Raw genomic sequence first — 15,799 nt, forward strand, 5'->3', positions numbered from 1 at the left:
TGAGGTTAACCCCAACAGAATTAAATTTATGTCTAATAATTCTAAGATCAAGAATTCTATATACCAGTGTAAAATTTCTTGCGGTACCGATGTCTACTTCTACATAGGCGCATCCTCTTCCAGTTATCTAAGAGAATTTCCAATCATTATTCATCATTTAGGGATAGCAGTAAAAGCCATAGCACATGGCTAAGTAAATTGGTTTGGCATCTTAAAGACAACAATAAAGATTTTAAGTTAGATTGGTTCATCCTGTCCATATCTTTTCCTTACGATAAGGGTAAGGGATTTTGTAACATTTGCAACTCTGAACTCTTCCATATTCTCTTCTCTAAGGATCACCTTGTTAACACACTTATAGAGCGATCTTACAAATGTAAACACTGGCAGAAACATACCTTTAGCTCATATAAGTGATTTCGCCAGTCTTTATAGTTTCAACAGTTAGATTAACTTGCACTTCACTTCAATAGAGAAATCTACTTCTAAGCCTTTGAACATTTTTTCAACCAACGTATCCCTCTTTATTTGTTCTCTACTTATTATTTCTTTAACCCTTCTCTTTCTAGTATCTACCTTTGACGTCAAATCTACTAACGTTTTTTTTAAATATTTAATAACGTTCTGTTTATCATTTAGGCAGTCATCGCATTTGTTATAATGTCTTGTTGTTGAGATAGGCTCTCTTTCTTTCCTGATGAGAAGATTGCATTTTACACCATTTACTCCTTTGGAATAAAACCAATGTTTTCTTCGAAACATACGTTGAAAGTAAAAGAATTTTAATAACATCTTTGTTCAACTCCATTTATTTACTTATACCACACAAATTACTGCACATTAACCCGGAGTTTCTACCTTTGAATAGGTCGCTCCATCCATGTTACTTGCGTGAATTTTGCTACTCTGGTAACTGTTTATTGAATTTTCCAAGTTAACGGTAAACAAATAATATATTATAATATATTATATTGAAATATATCCATGATAATATTCATTCATCCATTTATATATATATGTATATATATATATATGTATATATATATATGTATGTGTGTGTGTGTTTGTGTGTCTGTGTTTGTCCCACTAGCATTGCTTGATGCTGGTGTGTTTACGTCCCCGTCACTTAGCACTTCGGCAAAAGAGACCGATAGAATAAGTACTGGGCTTACAAAGAATAAGTCTCGAGGTCGATTTGCTCGACTAAAGGCGGTGCTCCAGCATGGCCGCAGTCAAATGACTGAAACAAGTAAAAAGAGTAAAAAAAGAGAGAGAGAGTATATATATATATATATATATATATATATAAATGAAAGAATGGAGTCGAATGACGATTTAACAAAATTCCTTTATTCTCGACACGTGACTTCTGCCCTTGGCATGTAGCTTCAACCGTGCTTTCTGACGTAAATTTGCTACCCAGGTATCGGTTAACCGAATTATCCATACTAGGATAATTCATTCAACTACTTAAACATTCATATATATATATACATACATACATACATACATACATACATACATACATACATATACAGGGTGCAGAAAGTATTTGAGGACAGATCTTATGGTTTTAAAAAAATGCTTATATAATAACAGAAAAAAAGTGTATTTTTATGAAAATAACATAAACATAAAGCTAAATAATCAAGTTAATAATTTTATTCAATAAAACTACCATAAGCATCAATAACTACCTCTACACAGGGTCGAAATCGTTTACAAGCTCAGATTGTTAATATTGGATATGACTTGAACTATGTTGGCTTTCAAAGAATCTTTGGTGCTATGGAGATGTTCATTGACATTTTTCTTAATGATGCTCCATATATAGTAGCCCAGCAAATTGAGATCTGGGGAATTAGGAGGCCTAATATTGGGAGTGATGCAATCATGCAAATTGTCAGCCACCATTTTAGCCTTGTGTGATGGTGCAGAATCTTGTTGAAAGACATAAGGTCATCCTTAGCATACACTGTTGATCCAAGGCTAAACAACTTTATCCAGAACCTCAATATACACAGCAGAATTTACCCTAAGGCTTTGTGAGAAGGTATTATATGTCTTTCATTGCTAACAACACCCAAAACCATAACACTTACAGAAAATTTTGTGTGCATCACACTTGGTACCTCAAAAGAGTCTGTACATAGCCATCTGTCATTTCTTCTGTTAGTTTTCTGGTCCTGGTCAAAGTTTTTCTCATCTGAGAAAAACCAAATCACGTCATCTTCTGATGGATTTTTAAGTTTGTTCAAAAGTCTTTTGGATCTGATTAAACAGTTTTCCTTTGTTTTTTTTTTTTTGTTGTTTTTTTTTTACATGAATTGACCTCTCCTCATCACATAAGATTTGTATTTGATGTCTTCATGCACAATATTTCAGACTGTTTTTCTCTGACACAAATTTTTTTTTGCAATTGACCTCTTTGATTTTCCTGAATTGTTTTCAATATTTTACTTAACTTCCTGAATACATTCAGGTGTCCTGTTAGAATCAGAGCGTTTGGAATGTGTTTTACATTTTGAAACAGGTAATACACTTCCATCTTCTTTCTCTAACTCCCACACAATCTTGTGGACAAAAGATATAGCAACTCCCAGAAAACGAGAAATTTCTAAATCACCATGCTTAGCCTTCAAAGCCACAATCACATCATGCCACTTCATTTCATTAGTAAGTATAGGGTCTGTCATTGTTATTTTCTGGAATAGAAGTTCAATAAAAATTAGTCAAATAAAATAATGACTAAAAATACATGCGTCCTCAAATACGGTCCACACCCTATATATAGGTGGCACGTAAAAAGCACCCACTACACTCACAGAGTGGTTGGCGTTAGGAAGGGCATCCAGCTGTAGAAACATTGCCAGATAAGACTGGAGCCTGGTGCAGCCTTCTGGCTTCCCAGATCCCCGGTCGAACCGTCCAACCCATGCTAGCATGGAGAACGGACGTTAAACGATGATGATGATGATGATGATGATGATGATGATGATATATATATATAGAGAGAGAGAGAGAGAGATAGATAGATAGATAGATAGATAGATAGATAGATAGATAGATAGATAGATATGCATAAATATCTGGCCTAGTGTTTAGTGTTGCACTTATGATTTCAAGATTGTGGTTTCCATTCCTGGACCAGGTGGCACATTGTGTTCTTGAGCGAAATACTTCATCTCACATTACTCTGTGATCTCTTTGACACCTGATGTGTGGTAAACTGTGCACCTGTTCACACAATGTTGATTTGATGGTGGGAGTGAGCGCATACATTCACTATAAACAAATCATGTGTGCAGGTTGTTTGGCAAAAGCTGAATGCTCATACATCATCTTCAATAGGAGATTCTATCATATATATATATATATATATATATATATATATATATTATATATATATATATATATATATATATATATATATCAGCCGAAATTGCAAGGATGATCCGTTTCTCTTTAAATTCCTTTCATTTCATTCTATTTTTCTGATTTTTTTCACCCTATTTTTTATCCTATCTTCCTCTACCTTCCCATCCTCTCTCTTATCTTCTCAGCTACCCCATACACAATTCTTAGACACCATACACTACTTTATCATATAGCCAATCCTTAAAATCCCCACTACCTCACTCTATCCACCCCTATTTCTTTTCTTTTCTTTACATTTACCAATTAACTGCCACCTCTGCTACCAGTCTGTTATCAAATGATATATATATATATATATATACACACAAATATATAATGGAATAATTACTATGAAGCATTGTGTGGAATATATTGTATAAAGGATCATGGGTAAGGCCAGATCAATGTGAAGTAAATGCAAGGTAAATCACAAGAAAACAAATATATGAATTAATATTCATATATTTCAGGGTTATGACCCCATTTTCAAAAAATTAATGAATATTGTCAATGTGCATATGTGTAAGCGTGTGTGGAGTGGACATGCATGGGAAGGTGTTACTATAGCAACCAGCTAGCTTCCTGTAATTCTCTACTGTTGTTGACCTTAGGTTTCTTTTGGTGTATGAGGATGGCCTCAGAGATTCTAAGGTTGCCCCTTTTCTGCTGTGTTGCCTTGATGTGCACTGTGAATTCCAAGGTCTGGCATTTCCATAGATGTTTTTTCATAGAAGTGTCTGCCTGCATGTGTTCCTTAATGTGTATATGCAGTTTGCTTATTATGCTTCCTTTGTGGGATGCGCCACATTTGCCACATTTGTCAAGATCATCTGATCACATCACAGGAAAATCTGACATTGCTTGAGGCAGATTCTTGGCTTTATCACTTTGAGCCAGAGACAAATGAACAATACATGTAGTGGAAACATCCTTCCCTACCTGCTTCAAATAAAACCAAGATCATTTCATATGCAGGGAAGAAAAAGACATAAACTCTAAACAATTTCTGTTCAAGAATACACTTAAATTCCTAGACACATGCATGTATATGTGTACATCTTTCATATAAACAGGTTTTCACACATTTATACATATATACAGACAAATAGTACCATTGTTCCCCATAGTGTATAAATTGCGTCACATAAAAGATCACACATGCATACCATTCATATTAACAGATTTTCACACATATATGGAGAGTACTATGTTAATTTGCTGAGACAGTTATGAAAGGCCATCAGGACCAAACACCCAAGAAAGTGACAAAAGGGGTTTGCTTTATCTGAACAATACTCCAGTATAGAAGTGCTTGGCTTCAGTGGCTGCTGTGCATGATCACTCTCCTGTTCTCCTGATCTGGCTCCATATCTCGCAGCATGAAAATCGCTTGGCTAGGAACCACTATTGCAGTGATGATGATATCATATCTGCTGTTGATGACATTTTTGACCAACATGTTGATAGCTTCTTCACCAACGGGATCCAGAAAAGGAGCAACCTTAGAATCTCTGAGGCCATCCTCATATACCAAAAGAAACCTAAGGTCAACAACAGTAGAGAATTACAGGAAGCTAGCTGGTTGCTATAGCAACACCTTTCCATGCATGTCCACTCCACACACGCTTACACATATGCACATTGACAACATTCGTTAATTTTTTTGAAAATGGTGTCATAACCCTGAAATATTGAATACAAGGTAAGTCTATATTAATTCATATATTTGTTTTCTTGTGATTTACCTTGCATTTACTTCACATTGATCTGGCCTTACCCATGATCCTGTATACAATATATTCCACACAATGCTTCATAGTAATTATTCCATTATATATTTGTATATATATATTGGTCAACCTATGAACTTTTCAGCCAAGCTATCATGTGTGTGTGTGTGTGTGTGTGTGTGGTGTGTGTGTGTGTGTGCATGTGTGTGTGTGTGTTTGTGTGTGTGTGCGTGTGGTGGAAGTAGATTCATGACCAAGCAAGATCACTTCTTATAATCAAGAGTCCAAGAAGATCTTGTGAATTTGCATTGAGCAAGTAAAGTGTTGCACAGCAGTGAATTTACTTTTCAGCACAAACAGCTATAACATCAGTGGCACAACAAAGCTTGAAATGATTGAAAACCAACTGCACTTCAGGTTTTTTTTTTATATGAGTTTATCTTCTCCTTGAAGGAAGTTCTAAGAACTAAGGGTCCTTCACTTCCAGTTGTCAACATAGCCACAACCCTGACAGGTCCTACTACTCTGGATCACAGTAGACTTGGGAACAATAGTGGGTAAGATGTGGCTCCACATTTCTTGAAACCCTGAAATTCTCAAACTAAAGCCCCACAGTCAGCTGCAGTTTAAAGCCATACCCATTCTTTTTTGGAATAGTGAATCTCAAAGCAAATAAAGCTATAAATAATCCTTTGAATTTCTCAATCCATATCAGATACTTTATTCTTACCAATGAGAATTATATGTTGTTAAAGTCATAAGAATGTAGAAACTGAGAATGGGAAATAATTCGTTTTAGGAATGGTGAATCCAAAAACAAATAAAGCTATAAGTAAAAACATGTAAACATTGGGTTAAAAATACTTTGAAAAGAAAAAGTCAATGACTGGCCATGAGACTGAAACCCACTTCTGTAAACATGACAGACACTGGATCAAAGCAATCATTTTTGTTAGTAAGAATAAAGTATATAGAATGGATAGCAAAATTTGAAGGATTGATTTGATCCAATGTTAGAACACCTGTCATGTTTATATTATTTACATTATTTACATTCAATGGATATTTGTCCTCATCTTGTTTGTTGTTAACACAACGTTTTGGCTGATATACCCTCCAGCCTTCATCAAGTGTCTTGGGGAAATTTCAAACCTGGGTTTCGATGTTGTTGTTGTTGTTGTTATTATTATTATTATTATTATTATTATTATTATTATTATTATTATTATCATTATTAATCATCATCATCATCATCATCATCATCATCATCTACATCATCATCATCACCACCACCACCACCACCACCACCATCACCACCATCATCATCATCATCATCATCATCATCATCATAATCATCATCATTGTTCAGGTCACTGCTTGGAATTAAACTCGGAGTCTTGGGGTTAGTAACCACTATGGTGGTTAAGAGCGCGGGCTACTAACCCCAAGATTCCAAGTTTGATTCTAAGTAGTGACCTGAACAATAATAATAATAATAATAATATCAATACCAGCAGATGACAATGTGTCTCTAAAAGAAATGGAGAAACTTTCAAAATACAAAGACCTGGAAATGGAGGTAACCAGAATGTGGAATCTAAAAACAGAAACAATTCCTATCATAGTAGGTGCATTAGGCACGATAAAAAAATATTCAGACAAATACATAACAAAAACACCAGGACTTACAAACACATATAACATACAGAAAATTGCACTACTAGGCACTGCACACATCCTATGCAGAACACTTTCCATACAATAACCATCAGAGCATCACAACAAATCACAGCACATACCCAAGGCACACAGAGCTGCGCTCGGTAGTGAAGTGAAAGCATGCTATAAAAAATAAAACTACTGAATAATAATAATAATAATAATAATAATAATAATAATAACAACATCGAAAAATACCTTAGGAATGAGAACTCAGGTTTGAAATTTCCCCAAGACATTTGATGAAGGCTGGAGGGTATATCAGCCAAAACATTGTGTTAACAACAAACAAGATGCCAAATATCCATCGAATGTAAATAAAGTACATAATTCCTCATCTCTTAAATATAGGACCTGTCATGTTTATAGGAAATGTGGGATTGAGCCCCATGGTTAGCTTTCAACTTTTCATATTTAAATGATTTTTAATGCAATATTTATATGCTACTATAGCTTTCTTTGCTTCACGATTTACATTTCCCCCAAAAATTCTTTCATGTTCTCCAAGTTCCTAAGTTCTTGAGACATCAACCAATCTAGGCATGGGTAGGTGCAGGCATGGCTGTGTTTCCCATCCACATGGTTTTTGGGTTCAAGTGTCCTCTACTATGCTCCAGCCAAAGCTTTTTAAGTGGATTTGGGAAACAGAAACTGAATGAAGCCTGTCATATATATATATATATATATATATAGCTGGGGGATGCATGAGTATGTGTATGTTTGTATGAAACAGGGACAGTACACCATAAGCATCTAAAACTGTGTTGTGGTGAGAGTATGACACCCTTTGACAAGAATGGACAGGACCACTACATATAAATAGTAGCAGTCTAACATAGTTGGCAGTTTCTTAGTTTGGTCTTTGAAGTCCAGGTCCAGTTCAAGTTAGTGTGTCGGAAATATTGATTGTTGGTTTGTAAAAGATTGTTGGTTTTGCTACATGTTTGTTTCTGCCACTGTTTCTATTTTGTATTGTTATAACACTGCTAAAGAATATTCTTTATGTATTGTCGACAATATCAACCTTACTATAATATTGGAGGTGTAAGGATATAACATCTGGCGATGAGGATTTTTCGAAGCTCACGTATTTTATTTGACAAATTGTTAAATTATGGAGAACCTATTAGCTGCAGTAATACAGCTTCAAGAGAAGCAATAGGAACAATTACAAGAGTTGCAGAAGCAAATATTACAACAGTTAATTGAGTTACAATCAAGGAAGTCTGTGAATTCGGTAAATTGATTAATGCCAGACAGTGTGGTGAACTCGATTTCTGAATTCACTCATAATCCAAAAGAGGGTATTAGGTTTCCTGCATACAATAGAAGGTACGAGGAAATTTTTAACCAAGATTGCATGTCATGGTCAGATGAGAAAAAAGTGAGGTTATTACTATGCAAGATAGCTCCAGCCAATCATAAATACTACTGTAACTTTATATTGTCCAAAAAGTCAAATGAGATGTGTTTTCAAGAAACTATTGAATTACTATCAAAGATCTTTTGTGACAAAAGTTCATTATTCAATGCTCGAAGGGAGCATTGGAACTTCACAAAAAATTATGATGATGACTTTATTACATAAGCCGGAGTAGCCAACTGTGTGTGGGAAAACTTTAAACTTCAGGAACTCACTCAAGATATTTTTAAATCCCTTATCTTTATACAAGGCCTTACAGCAACCAAAGACAGAAAACCAAGACCTAACCCTACAGACCATTGCAGAAAAATGTCAAACAATGATAAACCTGAAGCACGATGTGAAAAAATTCAAGTGAAAGGTTCTGCAAAAATACAGATGTGTTGACCCAGAAAGTACAATAAAAAAAAAGTGCCAGGCCCCAATCCATGTTATGGATGTGGAGGCCTACACTTCAAAAAAGAGTGTCCATTTAAAAACCAAAGATGTTATAGTTGTCAAAAACTTGGTCACAAAAGCTCACGTTGCAGGACAAGATTATGAGGGTTGAATGAAAAAAGTTCTAAGGCAGAAAGTGAATGTGACACAAAAACAAGAAAATTCGTACATGTGAAAAAAATGTCGTACATATCAAGCTGCAGTTGAATACAGCTAGTGATATTTCAATCATAAATGCGGATACATGGAGGAAAATCAAGAAACAGTGAAAATTGTGTGGCATGATGGGCGATAAATTACATTTCATGGGCGAAATGTGTACAGACGTCACATTTTGAGGAGAAACATGCAAAGCACAAATATTCATTGTGGAGAATACAATCAATTTGTTTGGTACAGATTGGTTGGAGTTATTTGACTTATGGCACCTCTCCATAAATCTCTACTGCAAAAACATAAATGGTTGTCCTATTAAAAATAAATTGTCTGGGTAATTGAAGAGAAAATTGAAAAAGATGTTTCTTCAAGTACAATCAGAGGTTTTAGGTCTATGTAAAAAGAGTGAGAGTAAGTAAAAATGCAGAAAAGTACCCTTCGCAGCAATTGAAATTGTAAATGACAGACTGGAAAAGAGTGGAATCATTTAAAAGGTGGATTTCTCTAAGTGGATTACTCTAAGTGTGTATGTCTGTCATCTTGTCTTGACGTCGCATGATAGTTGTAAATGAGTGTCACTGTCATACAAGTAGTGTCATTCATTTCCAATATTCTGAGAAAATATATCTGGCCATAAGGAAATATAAGAAAGGAAATACATAAGATGTAACGAAACATTTTGAAGTAGAGATAAAGTGCTTTTTAAAACCTACAGAAATGGTAAAGAAGACCGGGAGGATGGCCTTGTAACTAAAAATGACCACACCGGGAACATAAGAGACCCATAAATCAACTAAAGAAGAGACATACCAAAGAACAGAGAGAAATTCCTATGGAAGTATTTTTTTATGTATTCGATGTCTCAGCACTGAAAGTAACGGAGCCCCATAGAACCAGCATAAGAAAACGGAAGCTGACTGAATACATTGAAATAAAGCCCAAGCAAAACAGACATCAAAAAATAATAATAATAGATAAAATTTCTTCATTCCTTCGGAACTCAAAATTTCAAAAGGGGTGATGTTGTGGTGAGACTACATCACCCTCTGACAAGAATAGACAGAACCACTACATATAAATAGTAGAGGTCTGACATTGGTAGTAGCTTGGTCTTCAAAGTCCAGGTACAGTTTACAGTTCGAGTTAGTGTGTTGGAAATATTGACTGTTGGTTTGTAAAAGATTGTTAGTTCATTACTGGAAAGTGTCCTCAGCATGAACCAACTAACTTTGGAAAGAAATGAGTGGAGAAAGAGTATAAAGGAATGTTGTAAAACTTTTGAAGAGCGTTGTCTTGAATATGAAAGCCTAGAGTGCTGGTTTAGGAGGAGCTGTCATTAGGACTTCAATGAGAACATAAAGTGTCAGAGATATGAAGAGTGTAGCTGTGTATTCCTTAACAAGGCTGGGTATGTCAACCATCTTAAATAGATGTGTGTAGTGTGTGAAAGGGCTTGCAAGTAAATTTCAGGTTTGAAGTGATATATGGTGATTCACAAGGATCATATATCACAAAGTGATCCAATCAATCCAGTGGAAGTTTTAACTACTTCAAACCATGCAGATCTGCAGCAGGATTATTGATAGAATGTCAGAAATGCCATTGACAATGTGGCAGCTCAGAGGGGTGGCAATTTTCTATAAAGATGGTGCAATCATCATCAACTATATATATTGTTTCCATAATATTTCCAATTAGAATTTCAGCTAAAAGTAATTTATTTTACAGTAAAGACACAACACAATGCTGGATATGTAAATAAAGGAATAGATGAATAAATAAATGTAAGTATGTGTGTATGCATAATTGATAACTTTAAGGCAGCTACATATTTATCAATACAGTTGGTCTAATAATCCAAAAGCTTAAGTCAAAATGTTTGTTCTATTTAGATCATACTATCAAACAAAAAATGCTGTAAAGTATATACTTATGTATTTTCATGTCTTCATAATTTTGTGTGTGTGTGTACATACAATATATACATAAGTATGTGTGTGTGTGTCTGTCATCTTGTCTTGACATCACATGATAGCTGTAAATGAATGTCACTGTCATACAAGTAGTGTCATTCATTTCCAATATTCTGAGAAAATATATCTGGCCATGGGGAAATATTACCTTGCCTTGGGAACAGGTGTAAGTTGGCAACAGGAAGGTTGGCAACGTCCAACCATAAAAATCTGCCTCAATAAACTCATTCTCAACCATAGAAGCATGGAAAAGTGGGTGTTAAAATGATGACAATGGTTTTATATATATATATATACATACATAAAAGATACAGAAATAATTTATTCTCAAACACATGATAATGTTAATACAATAACATGAACAGGATAAACTATCTATACATTGCAGAAAAATTTGGTATCTTTCAATACATCTCAACACCTTTAAAGCAAACTTTGTATACTTTCATTGTAAGTTGAATTTAGTGTTAGCATCTTATAAAGCTAGATTTATAAATCCTAAAATTGCAGAACAATTCGTTACTGGCCAGTTTAGCTTAAAGGTAAAGCACTTGATGTGTAATCACAGGGATGTGAGTTCACATCTCATGGCTAGCTGGCAATGAATTTTTCTGCAATATATAGATAGTTTGTCCTGTTCATGCAATTGTATTAACATTATCATGCATTTGAGAATAAATTATTTCTCAATGCTTCTAAAGCAAACTTTGTTTACTTTCATCGTAAGTTGAATATATATATATATATACATATATATATATATGTATGTATGTATGTATGTATGTATAAATGTATATATATATATATATATATATATATATATATATATATATTATATATATATATATATATATATATATACAATGAAAAGGAGAAGACAAAGGAAATTCTTTAACGACCTTAGCCATTTGCTCGATACCAAATATATATATATATGTGTGCACACATATATATATGCATGCATACGTGTATGCAAGTACATTAATACTTACAAACACATTAAATACATGTTAAAAAACACTTTTTTTACTAATAACTACCATAACAACTTACAGTTTGATTGACTCTGAGACTTTCATGACTTGAAGTGCAAGTTGATCCTTATGTTGTTTGACAATAGTATGCATTGTCTCTATTGGAATTTCTCTTTCTTCTTCTTCTTCATCCTTCTTATCCTTCTTTTTGCCTTGTAGTTTATTCATCCTGTATGTACTGCTTCAATAACAAACTGTTACAGCTATAAATTTGTTGCCAAATTATTTTCAGACTGTATATCTCTTTTTTTCAGTCTCTGTGGCAAGAAAGAATAGTATGATGAACCACTAGAACAGTTATAAGATTATGGATTAAGAATGCTAGCTTTAGTGATTTATGGATTAGCCACTCTAGAAAAAAACTCATTACTGGATTATATCTAATCAGATGACAATAGTAGTATTAAAGTAACTATTATTTTTTAATGTCACTCTTTATTTACATTAGCATCTCTTAGTTGCTATTATAATCAATATATACTGTTCATAATCCCAAGTTAATATCTTTTGACTCTGAAAATACAAAATACTTTTCTCTTAATCACTACAAATACACTTTATATTTACAGGGTAATTTTCAAATCTATGAAGGGACCTCTACACAGCAGCCCAACTTGTTAGATATGTCAGCTATATGTCTCTAAAATGACAGTCTTGCATTAAAAAAAAACTAAAAGCAAGGACATAAATAATATGGTCCTAGATATATTCTTATCTAGAAAATAAAGTACAGAAATAACATTGCTGTGGAAATTCTTTGCTTATAACTGTGTCTCAAGTGGGTCTAACATAGGGTTAAACAACAGCAACAATTGGGTAATTTTATTTTAATTGAAAATAAATAAAAAGAAGGATATAAAAATAGTAGAAATGAGTCTTTGTTAATAGCTTTTGCTTGGTTTGACAATGAATTGATGAGATTTTATAAATTTTATAAATTGATGAGATTTTATAAATCAAAAGTAGTTAATTACAATTTATTTCCAGAGCATTGCTATTTGTTAGAAATTGAAAAAAGAAAGAAAACTATTGCTTATCAAAAGACTGATTAAAAAGGTTCCCAAAATATTTGAACCATGTAGTAGATGATGCAGTACTCCAAACAGTACTAATTGTTAGTGCTATCTCAGGATAGCCTGTCTCACAAACAAGATGACAAAAGCTTATGTCAAGAGTTGATATACCTGTCCAACCCAAGCCATTCTAACAAAACAGCATTAATGCTATTATGGTGAAGGGAGCAGGGAAGAAAAAAAAGGCAGGCTCTCTATTTTTATCATCTCTTAGTCCTGTTGAAAAACTATTGAATTTCTTTTGTTTCATATCAACAGCATAATGTTGTTTTTCCAGAGACATTTTAAATATTCTATTATGCTCAAGCAGATAGTTCAAATTCTGCTATGGTTAACATTGCCTTTCATCTTTTTAGGGGTCAATGAAATAAGTACCAGTTGAGTACTGGGATAAATGTAATCAACTGGCTCTTCCCCTAAAATTTTTGGCCTTATCTTTGTTTATCTTCACTAAGATTCTGTTCAAACCACATTTCTTTTTTTAGACACTACCTAACCCATAACCTTACACAACACAACTCTGTTTTCACTTCAGGACCACCATCTACTTTACCTTCTACATTTGTGGCTGGTGCAAAGTCCCAAAAAGGCTTAGGGTGATGTGGTAGAAGAACGATGTTGTAGACAAGGCCATTAGAGTGAAGAAACAAGGCCAGAAGGCCTGGAAGAATGGTGGTAGCAGAGAACTATATTAGGTAACTATGATGGAGGCTAGAAAACAAGTTTACTTAGCCAGGAGATAAGCAGAAAGGAGGAAGTTTGCCAGTGTTCTGTGGCATGAAGACCAGAAGCTTGAGGTTTTCTGAATTGCAAGAGAGAGTGTCAGAGAAAATTGTGACAGAGAGAAGTGTGGATAGTAGCTCACTTTCAGTTAGTAATTCTGCAAAGAAGGCATGGAAGTGCCATTATGAAAGGTTGCTAAATGTAGAGAATGCATGGGAGAAGAAGAGCCAGCCTAACCCTAACCCAACAGAGGGGCCAGCTATTTGAATCAACTGTAGCTTGGTACATGAAGCAATTAAGGATTTGAAGATGACTCATCAGGAATCACCATTGAGATACTTTAATTATCTGGCAGAAGTCACCAGTAAAGTTAATCAGGTTGTCAATATGGTCTAGTCTCTTGTATAGTTAATCAGGTTGTCCAACGATTGGTGTAGCAGCATTATAGTCAAATGCTACAAAAGCAAAGGTGATGCCTTAGACAGAAAAAAGTTACAGAGGCATCAAATTCCTGGACCAGGTGATGAAAGTTACAGAAAGGGTCATAGCTCAATCAATTAGGAAGAGAGATGCAGTCTGGATTTGTGCCAGGTAGAAGCACTCCCAATGCTATCTTCGTGGCGAGACAATTGCAGGAGAAATACTTGACCAAAAATAAATCTCTGCCTCTGGCTTTTGTTGCACCCTTAGAAGCTAAGGAAAGATGAGTGGTTGGTAAGAGCTGTACAAGCCATGTACAAGGATGCTGTCAGTGAGGTGAAAGAAGTTGCCAATGAGTATAGCAAGGAATTTAGTATACAAGCAGTAGTCCACCAGGGATTGGTTCTTTGCCCCCTCTTGTTTATCATATTCTTCCAAGTTATAACAGAGGAATTTAAGACTGGCTGTCCTTGGGAGCTCCTCTACACCAATTACCTTCTTTATATTGCTGAATCACTACCAGAACTAGAGAAGAAATTTCAGTTATGGAAGCAAGGTCTGGAATCAAAGGGCCCTAGAGTTAATTTAGCAAAGACCAAAGACCTAATAAGTAAGAAAACAGACAAATCACAGATCTCTTCAGGGTGGCCCTGCTCAATATGTAGAAAAGATGTCAGGAGAAACTCCATACGCTGTACCCTGTGAAAGTTATGGACACATAACAAGTGCAATGGTATCACTGGAAGACTAATAGAGAAAATAGTCTTTACATTTAGCAGATGTGCTGGTACACTAAACACCAGGAATGTACATAAAATAGACTCCTCAAATGTCAGGGGGTTTCTTTGAAGTAGTAAATAGTTTCCATTATTTAGGTGACCAAGTTAGCAGTGGTGGAGGTTGTTCTAAAAGCATAGCTGCTAGAATAAGAATGGGCTGAGCAAAGTTCAGAGAGCTACTATCTCTGTTATAACGAAAGGCTACTCCCTGAGAAGGAAAGGTAGATTGCATGATGCATGTATATGAATGACAATGGGCTGTGACTACTGAGAGCATGTGAAGGTTTGGAAGAAATGAAACCAGTATGTTCTACTGGATGGGTAATGTCAGTGTGCATATATGATGAGTAATATCAGTGTGCATATAAGTGGTTTGAGAGAAAAACTGGGTATACATAACATCAGATGTAGTGTGCAAGAGAGAAGACTGCACTGGTATGGTCATGTAATAAATGAAGACAGCTGCATCAAGAAGTGACAATATCTAATTGTAAAGGGAACATGTGGAAGGGGTAGACCCAGGAAGACGTGGGACACAGTGGTAAGAAAGGATCTTCAGACATTGGGCCGCACAGAGGGGATGATTAGGGGCTGAGACTCCTGGCAGTTTGCCGTAGTTGTTCTTGCATACAGGTATGTCTCTAGCATCCCCCTTCAGTTGAGTGATCCTAATCATGCAGACTCATGAATGTTGGTACCATGTAAAAAGCACCCAATACACTCTGTAAAGTGGTTGGCATTAAGAAGGGTATCCAGTCATAGAAACCATGTTAAAACAGACATGCTGCCTGGGCAGCTCTTCAGTTGGTCAGCTCCTGTCAAACCGTCCAACCCATACCAGCATGGAAAACAGACATTAAATGATGATGATAATGATTGAGACTTTTCTCACTTACCACTTCCTGTTTACACCT

At 35.0% G+C, this 15,799-nt stretch overlaps 1 protein-coding gene and 1 long non-coding RNA gene across 2 annotated transcripts in view; one reads left to right on the forward strand and one right to left on the reverse strand.

Annotated features, from left to right (window-relative positions):
• Positions 1-12,197, reverse strand: part of LOC115217803 (guanine nucleotide-binding protein subunit gamma-like) — a 28,036-nt gene extending 15,839 nt beyond the window's left edge. The window contains exon 1 of the mRNA XM_029787477.2: positions 11,910-12,197. Coding sequence (XP_029643337.1) covers positions 11,910-12,058 — 149 coding nt within the window. The 5' untranslated portion in view covers positions 12,059-12,197. The remainder of the gene's footprint in view (positions 1-11,909) is intronic.
• LOC118765685 lies at positions 1,039-11,455 on the forward strand. The gene is made up of 3 exons (XR_005001553.1): positions 1,039-1,054; positions 2,678-2,680; positions 11,328-11,455. It is a non-coding gene; the product is annotated as an uncharacterized LOC118765685 (long non-coding RNA).
• Positions 12,198-15,799: the final 3,602 nt, after the last annotated feature.

Source organism: Octopus sinensis, linkage group LG12 (assembly GCF_006345805.1).
Source record: "Octopus sinensis linkage group LG12, ASM634580v1, whole genome shotgun sequence".
In the NCBI taxonomy this organism is placed as follows: Eukaryota; Metazoa; Mollusca; class Cephalopoda; order Octopoda; family Octopodidae; genus Octopus; species Octopus sinensis.